Source organism: Apiospora hydei (assembly GCF_038363865.1).
Source record: "Apiospora hydei strain CBS 114990 chromosome Unknown utg000007l_segment0_segment0, whole genome shotgun sequence".
Lineage (NCBI taxonomy): Eukaryota > Fungi > Ascomycota > Sordariomycetes > Amphisphaeriales > Apiosporaceae > Apiospora > Apiospora hydei.
In genome coordinates this window covers 328,914-345,719 of record NW_027117366.1, presented here as the reverse complement: position 1 = coordinate 345,719, position 16,806 = coordinate 328,914, and the positions used below count along the sequence as shown (strand labels likewise).

The following is a 16,806-nucleotide window of genomic DNA, read 5'->3' as shown; positions in this document are numbered from 1 at the left end:
AACGGTGGTGGTCCAGTTCCAGTGAAGAAAAAAAAGCCTTCCCCTTCCTGGGATTAGGCGATAACAACACGACGACGCAGGACGGCTCGGTTGGAGATCAATTGGAGGGCGGAATGCGATTGATGAAGAGAAAGACCTAGGATTTCGAACAGGATAGGCGGCAGCCGGCCTAATTATGGGGATCGGTATGAGGTACAAGTAGGTAGGGTGAGGCGAGGACGACAGCGAAGTCGAACAACGCAACGCAACGCAAGCAGCGCCGATCGGCAGCGGATTGGGCGGAATGGATACGTAGCACTGCTTTTTTTTTGCTGCTGCTGCTGTTGGAGTGCTGCGTGATATGGGTGTGTTCAAGTCGGTCAGAGGAAACGAATTGAAGGGTGCACCAACCTCCACCCAGCTAGCACCTAGATTAAACGATAGTAGGAATGAGGGAGATGAGAAGTGGAAGGGTAGCGAGATGCAGCTATCTCCATCAGGTCACACGCGGCTGTTATTGCAGAATCTTGTCAGAGCGAACGAGTTGGATTGATTCGATTGCCAAGTTCACGATCGTCAACGAGCCGATCGCTCAATTTATTTGGTCTATTCTTATCAACTGCCCAAACCTTCTTCTCCTTTCCTCAGGTACGGTTTTTTCTTAGTCACCGAACAGGAAGGACCCTGGATGCCTGGCAGCTTTGACTTGCTGGGCGAACTAGGCGAAGACCTTGGGCCTGCTTGGCTGTGTTTCTTCAAGCTTCAGTGCCGCAGGTCCCCACTTTTTGTCGCTGCTGGGCCCGCGAACCCCCAAGCTTCCGGTTACAGCGACATGCGCCATTGCGTAAACCTCAGCAGACCTCAGGACAGCTGTGTCCCCAATTTGCCAATCTTCCTCCCGTCCATTCACCATGTCGTCGATTTGACATCAGTCTTGTGTATTGGTCTTGTTCCGTTCATCTTTCATGTCGGCACTTTTTCCAATACATTTCTCATTTCCTCCAATCGGAGAAATCGTGTCTGATTGCGACCAAATGGGGGTTACAGGGTGCAGTGTACACTAGATCAAAACTCATTAATGCCTTGAGATGAACCCCACTTCGAAATTACCCGAGCTTCAGAAGCTGTTGTCAATTCTGCCATTGGCAGACACTTGTTGATTTAAAAGCACCTACAGTCGGGTATATATTGAGATATCAAGAATAACCATCTTCAGCTCATGCAGCCCGCGGGCTAATCCGTCATTCTATACGTTCCTGTGAGCAGCTGAGCCTGCTGTGAGGCCGTATCGTAACATGTCAGCTGGCTTCTTACTCTGCTGCATCAGCAATACGAAAAGCCAGCGTCATGGTTTCTTCCACCTTGGCGATTAAGATGAGATGCATGCCGACATACTAAAGGTATCAGATAAGACACCTATGTACCGCCGTTCTATTATAAGATGTCCGGTTTAAACGCTCGCAACCACTTTACCTTCATTCTGCTAGACTATACATGAATGCGAGTTCTGCCCATCATATCTCCAGTCCGCTAACCCAGGCTCGCTCGAGGTACACCTGAGATGAGAATTATATCCGAGATAGATCTCGAAAAAATGAAGACGATACAATAAGTACGGAGTATGGATGATACGACGCCAAAATGATGGACTACGCTCTTTCTCACTTCCACTGGTGGTTATGGAAGTAAGGGGTAGCATCGTTGGTAGGCGGTTGGATACCACCGCACTCGGCTTCCACCTGACATATAGCCGCTGTTATTGGCCTTTACCAAAAGGGCAAACTGAATGTGAAGGGATGAAATGCAATTGCTTGACCCAGAACGCTCATTCCTGGCTCACCAGAACAAACTGGGTATGAGTGCCCCCGGTTTGCTTGGGAAACCCCGTCTTATGGAATGAAATCACTTCGAGTTATATCAAACTTTGAAGTACCTTAAAACTGAATCTCCATCGAGTAGTCAAAATTGTGAACTTCCATGTCTTCACCTAGAGGGTCAATCCCCCCTTGGTACACCCGGCATTGACAAAACACCATCATCGCTATGACTCAGCAGCTCCTTAACCCCTATCTATATGTATGCTCTATGGAAGAGTCGATGTTCCCAGTTCGATACGTTAAACCTTCCACCGTGTAGAGCCATTATGGTGTACCGATACCATAGGAGCCAAGGAACTGTTTGCCGGCTACATGAATACCTAAGTAGGCATGCTACTCCTCCATCGATACCAAAGCCAACTATCCCGAGAAATCCAGACCAACACCGCATCCTTGATCAGAACGTTCGAGCACAGAGTAGCGCAGATGTTTCGTGCCCTTTGGAAGGCTGTTTGTATTGATGGCAGCTGCTCGCTATGTGTCACGGACACCTTCCCTCGCCACCCCCATCACCAACGTCGCCGAACAAACTCCAGCCTCATACCGCAGGCGGCTTTAAACGATGTCTAACCATTACTTCTGCGTTCAAAAGCTGCGAAAACCGCCTGAATACCTCTTGCGACCATGGGGCTTTCCGACACCTGCCTCTGGCTGTTTGCTGCCCCGTCTTCAAGTCGCGCGAGCCAACACGAATTGTGATGCTGAAAACGGAAGCTGCTTCAGAACGAGTCCAACCGGTGCCTGGGTATAAGAATGCATGTCCCAAAGGCAGTATTCGGATGGAGTGGTCAAACCATAGCCCTCTGTCCTGCGAATCCAACGACTCGAGACACTTGATATACTTTTCTTGCGCATCACACAATGGCATCCGACTCTAACCTGATTCCGGTGAGTATTGTCAGCTCTCCGTTCTGCTCCGCTGCCATTCTCGGTTCCCACAAGCGAAGCGTCATACTTACTGTCCGTCAAGGAGGAGGACCTGTGGAAATGCAAGTGCGAAACACACGACTGCACGAACAAAGAAGACCCAGACCCAAGCAAAGAGTTGAACCACTACGGTGAAAATGCCGCCAATAAGACGCTGTTTATATGCATGGACTGTTTCAAGAGAATAGGCATGTCGGTCGGTAGTTATGACGCTAAGCGGAAAAAGTATTGCTACGTCGGCTGGGTTCACAACAGGTACGAAAACAGGACCACGAGGGACCAGAGGGAGCCTACCTGCAAGTAGATATGGCACTGGAACTGTCTACAGAAGCAGAAGTGGTGATGCAACAAAGCGGACGTGGTGGAAGAGCCACACGAAAACGAAATATACATTGGCTCATTACGTCCCTACTATGCACCGTCACTCGTTCGAATACCAGACATCTGTTACCTCGAAGGGAGGGAGGTCCTGGCTCCCCATTATGGTAACTTTCTTGAAAGCCCGTCCACTCCTTGATCGCTTCAGCTGAAGATTGGATCGTCGCCAGTGTTTTTATTTCCTATCTAGCTCCTTATTCAATCAACAGACCATGCCCGGCAACCTACTGATGTCTCCAGGCACTCGCACGTGATACACATCGTGGAAAGTATTCACATAACGTTGAGTGAGGACCTGAGTACTGCTAAACACTAGTACGCCATCAATGCTTACTAGGTATACCTTCACAGAACCAGTGTTGGCGTTCACGACCTGTAATGTGGATGTGCATTGACTTCGTGCCCAGGTCATTCTACGCACTCTGCTCCCCAACAGAATCTGATTGAAGCACCATTACGTATCTTCAACTGTCCACCTTAGCCGAAAATTGGGCAGCATGTAATAATCACTCGAAGTTGGATTAAGGGGTACTTGGTGCCTGTTTCGGGGCCGCATCTGCTGTTGTCAGCCCGGAGGAATGGGGAAGAAACCGGCCCCTCCTCCCACACGACGAGCCACCCTTAGCGGCCACCTGAAAAGACCAAGCCCCCCTTCCCCCACGACATTGAAACAGATCTTCTGCACCAATCGCTTTTGCGCTCTCATTTTCTTACTGAATGCGCGCCGATGTTGCCGAGTTATCAATTGATGTTCGTTGTCGTAGGCCTTAAACCTAGCGAATCTATTGACTTGTTTAAGCCAGCACACACCATCGCCCTCTTATCCACCAGTCAATTCATCCCAACCCCGTGACGGCTGGGTTACATCCCGTACTGATCTGTCTCGGATATCTCCATCAGGGCTTCTTCCTTCCCCCGACATTCCTTGCCGACACTAGCCTTCTTCTCTCGGCCATTCTCTGCCGACCGGGTCCCGAGAGTTGCGGACGGGCTGGGTGCAGGCGGGTAGTTCGTCTGTGCTAAATTTGTCTTGCCCGCTCATCCCAACTTGCCTCGCCTGTCTCCAGTTTATGCATACTTCAGCTGAACTCTAAACCCGCACAGATTTGGGTTACCCCTCGCAGGACAGTCTGTCAGTTGGCCGCGGCAAGCCATTTCCTGGACCGACTGAGGAGGATTGTTCAACAGCGAAACAGAGGGAGAATTTGATTGTTTGCTATTAATACCCCCTGGTGTTAAAGCCGAGTGGCCGGAGGAGGGGGTTCTTTCTTTCGTGGGCAACACCGGCCTCCACGGCGGTCTGGAACGGGAGTGAGCTGGACGGTGTTCGTCCCGAACATACTTGGACTCCGGGCTCCTGACCAAGTGCGACCATGTTTGTCATCAATTGTCCATACGGGGCTATAGGTATACGATACATGGCCTCGGGTTTGTCACGCATGCTCACTGTTCCCATTGATGGTTGAATCGGAGTATAGTGTTTGCTTTCCGGCTTCAAGCCGAGGTAGACGGTAGGCAGGTCGTCGCACGAAAGAGCGGGTGCTGTACCCGGAGAAGGTGCAAGACCATCCCGACATGCCAACTGAGGCAAGGCGTTAGTCTAGTATCGGCTTAAGGAACCTACAGCTTCGGCAATTAAGTGGTAGTGTTTGTTCTTTTGAGTCTGACTACCGGTACTTTAGGCATGCCGGGAGCTACGGGTCCCAGAAGGGATCTGAGGTTCAAAGGCCGAGAATGGGTAATGCTTTGTAGACGTAGGAACAAGATGCAGATAAACATGCAGGTTGTGGTGACGATGGCAAACGAGATCGGCTGGAGCTGCCACAACCAGCAAAGACCCGCCGTCATGTACTTACATGGGGCCAAGATAATATTGCTTCTTGTCTTGCATGCGAATGCTAATCTGTCAGGTAAGCTGAAACAGGAAACATGCAGACAGATGAAGTAATAACATTGATTGGGTTGTGTTATTCTTACCTATCAAGATAACCTCCCATTCGCATCCCCCTCCGAGTCGTCTCCCCCGCATTTGATAGTCTATCCCGCTGACCCCCAGTGGACTCCTCTACTCCACCACTAACAAAGACACCACTCGGTATTCGATTCACCTATGAAGCGAGCAGCTCTTCGCCAACCACTGCCTATACGAGACTTTCTTTTTTCCATCTTTGGGCGGATCGGCCTCCATCCTACCGATATACCTGCATGCCACGCTTATCGTGTCGATCTGGTACCTAATGATCGTCTCCGAAGTCGCGACGACCTGAGTTTACGTACAGCGGCCATTCTGTAACAAGTACTTGAATATCTAATCACCCCGCATACCTCCGTGTCCCCCGTCAAGCTGAACCTCCTCCATCACCACCTTTTTCTCTGGGTTATTCCCCAGCGTGCCTGACTTGATACAACAAATATCCCTACCCCAGGCCCTCTCGCGGCCGTTCCATCGCTACTATCCCCGCCGCACGAGTCAGTTCTCACGACACATTGGCAGATTGGTCTGCCGGAAATTTTCAGATGGCGTCCGTTTCATCCTCCGCGCGGCCACACCCGCTGCAGAGACTAAACGACGAGGAGATCCTCAAGGCAAAGGACATCCTCGCCAAGAGCCATGACTCGGGCGAGAATCTGCTCTTCAGGTTCACCTACCTCGAGGAGCCAAAGCGAGAGGACATGGTCAAGTACCTCGCCGCTGAGCATCAAGATGACAAGACTGCCACTCTGCCGACCCTGCCTCGCATGGTCAAGTTCGTCTACGATGTCATCAAGGGCCCTGGGGACCATACTCTCGCCGATGCCGTGGTCGATATCGACTCGGGCAAAGTCGTGCACACGCAGACACATCCCAGAGAAAGCCAGGCCGGTTACGCCCCGTAAGTCACACCACCAATCTACACACATGGAAGCTTACGTGCTATACGCCAGTTTCGAGTTTGCGCAATTCCAAGAAACATGTATCAACTCGGACATGTTCAAAGAAGCGCTGAAGGAGTTTGAGCTGCCGCCCAACTTCACCATCACGATCGACCCCTGGCCGTACGGCGGTCAGGACCCGGACGAGGACATCCCGCGCTACATGCAGGGCCTCGTCTTCGCGCGCGACGCCTCCAAGGACAACCCGGACGCCAACCACTACGGCTACCCGCTCCCCCTCATCCCGGTCATGGACTTCAACAAGAAGGAGCTGGTCCGCATCGACCGCCTCGCCACCGGCGGCAAGGGCGATCCTCTCGAACCCGCCGCTGCGTCCTCTGAAACGCCCAAGAAGCTGTTCGCCAACGCCAAGTCGGCCGAGTACGTCCCCGAGCTGCTCGACCGCCCCCTGCGGACCGACGCGAAGCCCATCAACATCACGCAGCCCGACGGCGCCTCCTTCGCCGTCGCCGACGACGCCTCGCTCGTGACCTGGCAAAAGTGGCGCTTCCGCCTCGGCTTCTCCCCGCGCGAGGGCGCCGTCCTGCACGACCTCTGCTACGACGGCCGCCCCGTCTTCTACCGCCTGTCCTTCTCCGAGATGTGCGTGCCTTACGGAGACCCGCGCCCGCCCTGGCACCGCAAGCAGGCCTTCGACTTTGGCGACGGCGGCGCCGGCCGTAGCGCCAACAACCTCGGGCTCGGCTGCGACTGCCTGGGCGCGATCCGCTACTTCGATGTCTGGGACACGGACCCAGAGGGGCTGCCGACCCTGTCGAAGAACGTCGTCTGCCTGCACGAGCAGGACGCCGGCGTCGGCTGGAAGCACACCAACTTCCGCACCGGCCGGGCCGTGGTGACGCGCCTGCGCGAGCTCGTCGTCCAGTTCATCATCACCCTCGCCAACTACGAGTACATCTTCGCTTACAAGCTCGACAACGCGGGCAACGTCACGCTCGAGACGCGCGCCACGGGCATCGTGTCGGTGGTCGCCATCGACGAGGGCAAGACGAGCGCGTACGGCAACGTCGTGTCCCCGGCGTCCTGGCCCAGAACCACCAGCACATCTTCGCGGCGCGCCTGGACCCGGCCATCGACTCGTACGACGCGGGCGAGACGGCCGTCGTGCTCGAGGAGAGCCACTCGATGCCCGCCATCGACCCCCTAACCAACCCCTACGGCAACGGGTACGAAGTCCGGCGCACCCCCTTGGAAAAAGCCGCGTTCGCCGACGCCGAGCCCCGACTGAACCGCGTGGTGCGCTTCGAGAACCGCACGCGCAAGAACGCCGTCAGCGGCAAGAACGTCGGGTACAAGCTGACGCCCAGCGCGACGCAGCTGATGCTCGCGCACCCGGACAGCACGCAGGCCAAGCGCGCGCCGTTCGCGCAGCACCACCTCTGGGTCACCGGCCACCGCGACGGCGAGCTCTGGGCCGCGGGCGAGTTCACGAACCAGTCGCGCGGCGAGGTCGGGGGTGTGAAAGCTATGGTGGAGCGGGGGGATTGGTTCGGGAAGGAGGGGGAGGCGACTAACGGCGATGTTGGCGAGGGGACCGAAGGAGAAGGGAAGCTGAGTACGCCGGTAGCGTGGGTTGTTTGGGGGTTGACGCATAATCCTCGGGTCGAGGACTGGCCGGTTATGTAAGTCATGCCTTGCTCGTGCTCGAGAAAAGAAAGGGGTAAAATCTGTGAGTACTATGTATGCTAACCCATCGACAGGCCCGTCGAGATCCATCAAGTCCACATCCGGCCCGCCGACTTCTTCACCAGCAACCCGGCGCTGGACGTGCCCTCGACCAAGAACGAGACCAGCGTCCTGGTGCCTTCCTCTTCGTCTCCGTGCTGCGATGCCAAGGAGCAGAAGAAGACGGATGCTAGCCAGCAGGAAGATCCCGTGTCCCATATGCAGGGGTCTGGGCCCGATGTGAAGCCCAAGGATATCGGCAGCGGGAGCAAGGAAGGTAAGGATAAGAAGCGGTTTACTACACTCCTGAGCGGGGTGTTTGGGAAGAAGGAGTAGACGCACTCTGAGACGTAGGGGGCATTTGCTTCGAGTATTAACAAACTCAGTGAGCATGCATAAGTACAGAGTAATAATTGCTCAAGAGGGCCCATTCTATATGAAGCAAGGCAATCACGAAATAAATGACATAACAGGAGAGCTATTCGTTTGGCACGTTTCATAACCACAAATTGCACTTGTAATATTGTAGTGTTATTGCTTAAGCACAGTTGACGGCGGGAATTGATCCGCCTTGTTTGTAGTGATAGAAGTATCACGGCACTTAGTCCAGTTTTGTGCAATTAAGGGGGATAGGGTGGTGGTATGCTACAAGATGGGCAGTCGATACCAGATCCAAGCCCATGCCCAAACATGTACATCAATCAAATACTTTTTTTCTTCTCTTCATTGAGTGGCGGCGGAAACACATTATACCACTGTCTCGGCATTCCTCGCTTGGCCCTGCTCTATCTTCAACGAAAAGTCAACATGCGACGTACCCTGGTGGATGGAACTTGTGGAGATGATATCGATATCTGTTGTGATAGACGTTAGCATTGGCCTATTAGAATGCAGAAACTCGCGCTCCATCGTCCTCTCGCGCTGACAGAGCGCGATGATAAAGGTTTCAGGGGAAGTAAACTCACCATTGCAGACATAAGCCGAGATATTGTCCTCCCGCAGCCCACCGCTGACCTCGAGCAAGAAGTGTTTCTTCCCCCGCCACCGCTCCCGCAGACTCCGCGCCGCCACCTTGACCCCCTCCCCCGTAAAGTTGTCGAGCATGACCACGTCGGCCCCAGCCCCGATCGCCTCGTCCGCCTCGGCCTCGTCCCGGACCTCGACCTCGATCTTGAGCGCGAACCCGCCGACCGCGCGCGCCGCCGCCACGGCTTCCGAAATGCTGCCCCGGCTCCAGACGTGGTTGTCTTTCAGCATGATCATCGCGCTCAGGTCCATCCGGTGCGCGTCCGCGCCCCCGACCAGCATGCCGTACTTCTCCACCAGCCGGAACCCGGGCGTCGTCTTGCGCGTGCCCGCCAGGATGCCCTCGTAGCCCGCCGCGCGGCACAGCGTCACCAGCTTGCGGCTCTGGGTCGCGATGCCGGAGCAGCGGGCCAGCAGGTTCAGGCCGACGCGCTCGGCGAGAAGGAGAGGCCGCGCGCGGGGCCGGTGACGGTGGCGACTTTGTTTTGGAGTTGGCATTATCGGACACTTCTTCGCCTTCGGTTAGGTGCCACTCGACGCGGCAGCCGCACTGCGCGAAGATCTCGTCGAAGAAGGGGACGCCGGCCAGCACGCCGCGGCTCTTGCCCCACAGGGTCGCGGTGCGGGCGTGCTCGCCGACGACGAAGCCGGCGTAGTCGAAGGAGGGGGTGTCCTCGGCCAGCCAGGCGGTGATCTGGGCCTTCCAGCTCGGCGGGAGGAGGTGGGCGAGCGAGCCGCGCTGCGAGGGGATGGTGTCGGTCATGGTGACGTTTGTATGGGGTCGTTCGTTCGGTCGTACGGATCTTGTTGTCGGTTTCGTTCGAGGGGTTTGGGGGCGATGTAGGTTTGTAGAGTGCTTGCCGCTCGGTTTGGGTGGGTTTCCTGTGTGACACGAGCTCAAAGTATTCTGTATGGTATTAGATGGGTGACATGGAAAATAGATAAATGAGTAGCAGAGCAGAGTCGTCTCGGTTGAAGAATGCGTCAAATAGCTGAAACTGTCTAGGGGAAGCTATTGATCTCCAGAAGGCCACCCCGCTGTCAGTGCTGCGACACCCAAAGTGGATGGTGGGGGTACTGGCGGCGAAAAACGCGGGGTAGCATTAACCACATGCTAAAACCCACTGCGGCTGGAGCTACAGCACACCCATAGCAGGGGTAGCTTCAGCTGCATAAAATGCTTTATGAATCATCAATTGACCTACCCCCTTGGCAAAGGCCGACTATCAAACACCAAACTCCTTTTCAGCGTGAGAAGATAAGTCCATTGCGGAACGCTATTCTATCTAAATGACCATTCGCAAAAGCCGTATACCACCTCACCTATCCCTCCCATGTCCACTTAGTAGCCCAGCTCAACCCGCGTCACATCCTCCTCAAAGTGCCTGTCGCGGCTCTTGCGGGTGAACCAGAGATACCACGGCACCACCCACGTCTTGAGCGTGTGGCCGAGCCAGCCCGCATCCGAGACCGAACCGATGACGGCGCGGGACTCCTCGAACGCGTCGGCGATGCGCGGCTTCCGCAGCCGCTCGTAGGCCGCGAACGCCTCCTTCGGGTGGCCGCCCGGCCTGCCCTTCTCCAGCCACCGCGCCAGGCACCGCGAGAAGATGACCGTGTCCTCGAACACGATGCCCGTGCTCTCGCCCTGCGGCGGCATGGCGTGCGCGGCGTCGCCGAGGAGCATGCACCGGTTGGTCGACCACTTCCCGTCTTTGGACAGGGTGAAGACGGGCCACCTGTTGAGTCTCGGTGTTAGTATTGCTTTCTCAGAGAAATAGATTCAAACTTTGGAGAGGTCGCCGTGTATCAACATAGAAGTTTAATGTTTAATCAAACCTGAAAGATGCTTACATGTAAAAGTCTTCAGTCATCTCGATGAGCGGTCGTATACAAGGGATCTTGGCGTCCCCGAACCGCCGCAGGATGTCGGCCCGCGTCTTCTCGGCGTCTGCGCCGACCTGCTTCCACCCGTCGCGACTCCCGATATCCGGCACCCGCATGAGCGCCCCGACGTACACCGACTCCATCCGGCTGTCGTGGTAGCTTGTCAGCATGACGCCGCGCTGCGAGAAGTTGAGGGCGGTACATTTGAAGTGCACCTCGAAGCCCCTGGGCACCCGTGCAAAGCCGAACGCGTTGCACACGCCTGTGTACGTCTCCTTGCGCGCCGGGTCGACGTGCTGCAGGCGCGTGACGGAGTGGATGCCGTCGCAGCCCATGAGGATGTCGCTGGTCCAGTACGTGCCGTCGTCGCAGGTGATGGTCACGTCGTCTGCGGTCTCCTTGATGCTCAGCGTTCGCTTCCCGCACATCAGGACGATGTTCTTCTGCCGTTTGATGACCTCCAGCACGGCCTTGAGGGCGTCGCCTCGCGTGATGCGCAGGGCCTTGAAGGGCGGGTTCCCGATTCCCTTGCCCTCGGCCCCCTTGAAGTCGGAGACGGCGAGCTTGGAGCCGTGGAGGTCGAAGACCTCGAGCTCGTCGATGTCTTTGCCGTAGTCCCGCTGGCGGATGACGTCGAAGACGCCGAGGTGGTCGAGCATGCGCAGCGCGTTCGGGGTGAGGTTGACGGCGCCGCCGATGGTCGCGGGGGCCGGGCGGATCTCGAAGATGAGGATTCGGGGAACGGCATCCTTGGGCGCAAACTTGGTCAGGGCCAGGGCTGTCGTCAGGCCGGCGATGCCGCCTCCCAGGATGATGATCTTCAGAGGTTTCTTGTAGATTGTCATGTTTCGTTGGTTTGGACTTTGTTTTGTTTCAATCCGGCGAGGAAATTGAGAAGGGGCTTGGATCGGCCTAGGTTTATGATGATGGCTATCAACATTGAATGCTGCGCTCAGGCCAAAGCTTGACGGTTGGCAGTCCCGGCCATCTGGATGATGCTATCTCGGTTATCTCGGTCCCTTGTCCGTGAGCGGTTTCACAACTGCTGTCACGGTCGGACGCTGTATCACAGGGCAAGGTCACACAACAACGGTCGGTAGCAGTGGCGGCCCAAATGAAGACTGACTGCAGATGCGCCTGGGTACTTGGGGATCTCGAACCTGCAGTGGACTTGAATGCATACGGGCTTCTTGAATTCACCGACGGGACCCTCTGCCCTTATGACAAACAACCTCCGGTCCCGAGAGCGAACCCCACTTCGGCCGTACACCGCATGGGAATAGATATGCTGACGGCGTGGTCGATCGTCTGTCGTCTGTTGTATGCATCAGGTTACTAATAGCATGAAACGGGCAACACGTGCAGGGGGAAGTTTGTCGTCGTGGGACGATGCATAGGACAATGAACAGGCCAAGTCATCTCACTCCCTGTGCCACCGACGTCGTGCACAGCCGCGTTCGGATTCGTAAGTAGGTAGCCTGGACCTATGTTCTTTTCCCTTGGCCATTCAACCATCTACGGGATCATGCCTCTGGGAGCCAATCTGCCAGTGCATCTCTGTCGCTGATATCACATCGTAAATGCCCTGCCGAATGACGAGTCGCGCCACGCAGGTATTCAATCGGTAGCGGCCGGGATAATGCACCGTCCCACGTCGACTTAGCCTAAAGCGTGGGATCTTACATCTGGTCCCTTGAAGTGGTCCAACGTCTCGGTCCCGAGGGCATGTCGGGTAGGCGGGGCCGAGCATAAACAACCAACGCAAACCAGCTCTCGAGATGTTCTAAAGTTACCTGCCGCTTCTCTGGCTCCCCCGAAAAGGCAAAGTTACTACCCAGGGAATTTAGATTCTAGTCGGTAGTGTCAGTTTAGGCACCCGCAGAGCTACCACAAGCTATGGTACCCTGCAGTGTCGGCCAGCGTGCGGCTCGGCAGTAGAAGCAAACTCTCGACCACGTTCCTCATTCTGGACATCTTCCATTGTGGTACATACCACTCGTTATGAACAAAAATGCCTACCAGTTTGAGTCTGAATTGCTTAGGCCGTACACGTTCAACCAATCGGAGATTTCATTCTTCGCCAAAACCAGGACGGGATTGTCTGTCATGCAAGCCCCAAACGCCAGGGCCATTACGCCGCTGCCGGTGGCTTGAAGATTAAATAAAGTGCATGCAATTGGAAGATCTCCGATTCGTGTGTCTACAGGTAAAGCCATGCGGCGAAATCCAATGTGTTTCAGCCACTACCGGCCGCCACGTGAGCAGTCATTCGAATGACGGAATCAGACCACGTGGTACGGTTACAAAGCTGCAATAGCCTGCTATTTTCTACATCATGCTCCGTCGCGCCCTCTTTGCTTAGATGCCTATGTCGATACGAGGCGCAAGGGGAGACGCACGTTATCGCAGACGTCGGCGACTTCGGCTGTGATACTTCCATCGCCAATGGCTTGGTCAGGTATGATCTTCAGCCTGAGTACATGGATCAGTAGGTAAGGTCAAGCAAGGGGACGGCGGACTTGTCTCCTGTGGCTCCTGTGCAGCTGGCCATGGCAATGGGTTGCCCTCTACAACAGGAGAGATCAGATTTAATGATGCAATGTAAACTAAAAGTCGTGTAGCATGAATAGGTACACCCGTCAGCGGAAAGAGTGTACTGCGTCGCAGTTGTGAGGCCCCAGAAACCATGTGAAAGATACAACCAATTCAAATCATCTGGATCATCTACGTCTATGATAAACAACAAGGATCGCTCACGGGTCACTTAGTGATTTACTTGGTCAAGCGGGTTATGGAGATTCAGTATTCATTCGCTGTGATTTGCTGAATCGAGAAGGTTGCTATCTACCCTTCCCTCGCTTTCAGCCTGTCAGTGCTGAGAATGCTGAAGCATCCGCAGGCAATATCATATCCAGGTTCGGCGACTGTGCTGTGGCACCATATCATTAAAGCCACCTGAACCTTCATTCTCCCCGAATTTCGCCCATGCCATCCTCGTATGAACCCATGGTTCCTCAGAAACTTTCCTCTCCAGCTGCTAGCCTAGCAGTCAGAAGAATGGTGATCTCGGTAGCCACGTCCGCAAGTGGATGGCAAGAAAGAGGGCGAAGTAGAGGGCGAAGTAGAGAGCGAGAGTGAGCGAGAATCATCTAGACCGAATTCAACCTGGCGCAACCTCGAGTGGTCTGTGCTTCCTATTCTCGACCCGCGTTTCTTACATGGTGGTCGTCATCTTGGTGCTTCAAGCAATCGTGGCTTTCCGAAGTGCAGTGTAGTATGCTCGGCGTGCCTCCACCTCGTTCTTGGCCAGTACCAACAAGCGACCCAGGAACAATGCATCAGTCGTCTGGTAGAGCGACCCGTTCCATCGCTGCTCGGGCTGGTTGAAGTACTCCCAGATGGGCGGATGCGAAACAACAATGGGCGCGGCCTCGCGCTCGGCGGCCGGAGCGGTGGCTGCGGTGGCGTCGGCCTTCCAGAAGTGCTCCTTGGATCCCAGGAAGCCGGCGGCGGCGGCGGCGCCGTCGCGCTGCAGCAGGAAGACGACGAGCTCCCACTGCAGGTAGTCGATGGCCACCATGAGTCCGGACTTGTCGATGCGCAGGCACGGGTACTGGCTGGAGGTCTGGCGGAGGACGTCCATGCGCTTCTGGACGGCGGGGCGGGTGTTCTTGACGTAGGACGCGAGCAGGTCGCCCTCGAGCGTGAACAGGGTCGAGCACAGTGGGCCGGTGTGGGCCGCCAGCTTGTTCACGTTGCCGGTCTTGAAGAGCCAGAAGAGATAGCGGTCGTTGCCGTGCTTGTCGCGCACGTTTCGCAAGCCGGGGTTCAGTAAGGCGTGCAGGTCGCGGCAGGTCTTGAGGAGGCTGTTCTGCTCGACGCAGTCGAGGTAGGTGGCGACTTCGAGGATCAATTCTGTAGGCAGCGTGCAGAGGATGTTGGACTTTGGTGGATGGTCATACGGCATCTTGAATTCGGTGGAGACTTGCGTGACGTCGAAGTCTGGAATCTGCGTGACGTCGAAGTCTGGAATCGGCGTGTCGTTGAAGGCGTTGGTCTCAGCAAGGGACTTCTTTATAGGCCCGCAGAGCTTCTTGTGGCTTCCGCCGTTGACAAGCCCCTGCAGGAAGTTGTCGGATTCAATTGCCGGTGGAGGTGTAGCCATCGTGTGCTCAGAAGAAGAAGATGCTGGGGCAGAAAGTTGCGAGGAGTGAGGATGGGTCTTCTTCTGTCTTTTCATACTGGCAACTGGGGCGGCGAGGGCGAGGGGGAATCGGCTGCCGGCACTTATAGTGGCATTTCGACGATGCTTTCGGCGATAGACATCTCCATCTCTTGGTCGCTTCTTCGAATGACCACGAGTGGGCATTTTGGGTTGTGGCATTCCTGGTACGGGAAAATCCATGACTTCGGCGTCCAGAATCGTGACTCAGTCGGTTACTCCGGAAACCTTCGATGTGGGTAATGATCAACTTGAGGAAGGAAGGAAATAATGAAGGAAGGAGAAAAAAACGAAGGAAGGAAGGAATCGCCGAAGTTGCCTTGATGAAAAAGAACGAAACTCGGCGATTCAATTGAGGGTTGGATCAATTGATGGATGGATTGATGGATGGATTGATTGTCCTGCGTCGCCGAATTGGGCGGTTCTTAAAGTGAAGACCTTTGCATGCGCAGCTTGATTTGTTGTCAAATGCCTGAGCAGCTGCTCTTGCACCTCTCTCCCTGGCCAACGTCTCTACACGGTCTCTGCACAACTCAGTCACTTGCAAACTACAATAGCTATAAACATCTGCCACAATGCCCACTCGTGCTATCACAAAATCCACTGCCGGCATAGCCCTATCCATCAAAAGGACCGCCTTGACAGGTGCAGCCGCCTTTGGACTGCCCACAAGATCCGTCCAGCAGGCATCGGAGAAGAACTTCTGGCTGTGATTACGGAGGTCAGCCGCCGTCGAAATTCGAAAACCAAGGAAGTTGATAGGAGCCGCAGCTTCCCATCTTTGAGCACAGTGCTTAACCTTGGCACCACAGTACCCGTTCGCCGAGCAACAGACTCCGAAACTCGCGCCGACACGCGTTTGCCCATTATTTTCGGCGCCGCAGGTGCCATCGGGCGAGACGTTGGTGTCTTTACAGGTCCTGAAGGCGGTCTGGCAGCCCAAGGAGCAGTTGTCGTCGCTGCTCCGACACCAGCCCGCGACCTAACAGTAGTCCTTAAACATAGAGCCCTTACAAGTCTACTTTAGGAGACCACAGTAAGAACTATCCGGTGAGATGTCGGTAGAGGTTCAGATAAAGAACCCCTCGTGGTAACTGCGGTGCTGTGGTTCTCGATGCTACCACCGAAACCACTTGAGCGATTTCGCATGATTTTGGGACTACATTTCGGTCTTTATCACAAGGAGCTTTTGGATCTCCGGAAGGGTTGTTTATGTTAAATACAGCTCGACTTACCAGATAATCTGACTTGAAACTGTGCGATAAAAGGTAAGGGACATGAAATTAGGGCCCTACTTTATACTTGCTAAATAGGGGCTCAATGTGCTCCACACCCAATACGTATATAAGACCTAGAAATCCACCAACCTTCGACGCCCAGATCTCCTATACAATTTAATATAACGCTGATATCTCCTACATATGTCACTGGTCCCAATCAACTCAAACGACACCGACAGGGCAGACATAGTAAGATGCCAACCGCCCAGACGATTATGATTTCCCTTTCTACTTAATGTACGACAGCCCGCACACAATCCTCGGCAGACACCTCACCTATCGAAATCGTCACTTTTGTTTTCTTTTCTCTTGCTCTTCGACTCATACCGGCAAGTCAGCAGATGCAAGTGATTCAAGACGGAGCAAACTGAACACACACAAGAACAGAACATCCTCTCCCCCTCACCACCGCAACATTGCCGGTCAATGCTCAATTGCCTGCCAATGCTTTACCCAATCTGCTACCCGCTCCCAGTGAGCCGCCATATTGGGATGATTATAATCGTCTACTAAGCAGATGGAAAATATGGCGTCGGCTTGGGCCGCCGCCGCCGCAGAAGAAGCCCGTGGGCCGAGACAACCGAAGTAGTAAAAGTTGTTGACGTCCCGCTCTCTGGTGCTGGCCGACGGT

The 16,806-nt window shown here is 54.9% G+C and overlaps 5 protein-coding genes across 5 annotated transcripts; 2 read left to right on the top strand and 3 right to left on the bottom strand.

The window, feature by feature from the left end:
• Positions 1 to 5,678: 5,678 nt before the first annotated feature.
• Positions 5,679 to 8,096, top strand: PG997_009161 (uncharacterized protein; the record flags this gene model as incomplete). Its single annotated transcript, XM_066813476.1, has 4 exons — positions 5,679 to 6,034; positions 6,087 to 7,104; positions 7,128 to 7,717; positions 7,796 to 8,096. The coding sequence occupies 4 exons, from the start codon at positions 5,679 to 5,681 to the stop codon at positions 8,094 to 8,096; spliced, it is 2,265 nt and encodes a 754-aa protein (XP_066665438.1).
• A 411-nt stretch (positions 8,097 to 8,507) lies between these two features.
• Positions 8,508 to 9,549, bottom strand: PG997_009160 (nicotinate-nucleotide diphosphorylase (carboxylating); the record flags this gene model as incomplete). The annotated part of the gene is made up of 3 exons (XM_066813475.1): positions 8,508 to 8,614; positions 8,726 to 9,264; positions 9,293 to 9,549. The coding sequence occupies 3 exons, from the start codon at positions 9,547 to 9,549 to the stop codon at positions 8,508 to 8,510; spliced, it is 903 nt and encodes a 300-aa protein (XP_066665437.1).
• A 579-nt stretch (positions 9,550 to 10,128) lies between these two features.
• PG997_009159 (uncharacterized protein) lies at positions 10,129 to 11,518 on the bottom strand (the record flags this gene model as incomplete). The annotated part of the gene is made up of 2 exons (XM_066813474.1): positions 10,129 to 10,525; positions 10,641 to 11,518. The coding sequence occupies 2 exons, from the start codon at positions 11,516 to 11,518 to the stop codon at positions 10,129 to 10,131; spliced, it is 1,275 nt and encodes a 424-aa protein (XP_066665436.1).
• Positions 11,519 to 13,914: 2,396 nt separating this feature from the next.
• PG997_009158 (uncharacterized protein) lies at positions 13,915 to 14,838 on the bottom strand (the record flags this gene model as incomplete). Its single annotated transcript, XM_066813473.1, has 1 exon — positions 13,915 to 14,838. The coding sequence occupies one exon, from the start codon at positions 14,836 to 14,838 to the stop codon at positions 13,915 to 13,917; it is 924 nt and encodes a 307-aa protein (XP_066665435.1).
• A 632-nt stretch (positions 14,839 to 15,470) lies between these two features.
• PG997_009157 (uncharacterized protein) lies at positions 15,471 to 15,922 on the top strand (the record flags this gene model as incomplete). Its single annotated transcript, XM_066813472.1, has 2 exons — positions 15,471 to 15,604; positions 15,658 to 15,922. 2 exons carry the CDS (start codon positions 15,471 to 15,473, stop codon positions 15,920 to 15,922), a joined length of 399 nt encoding a protein of 132 aa, XP_066665434.1.
• Between the last annotated feature and the right edge of the window lie 884 nt (positions 15,923 to 16,806).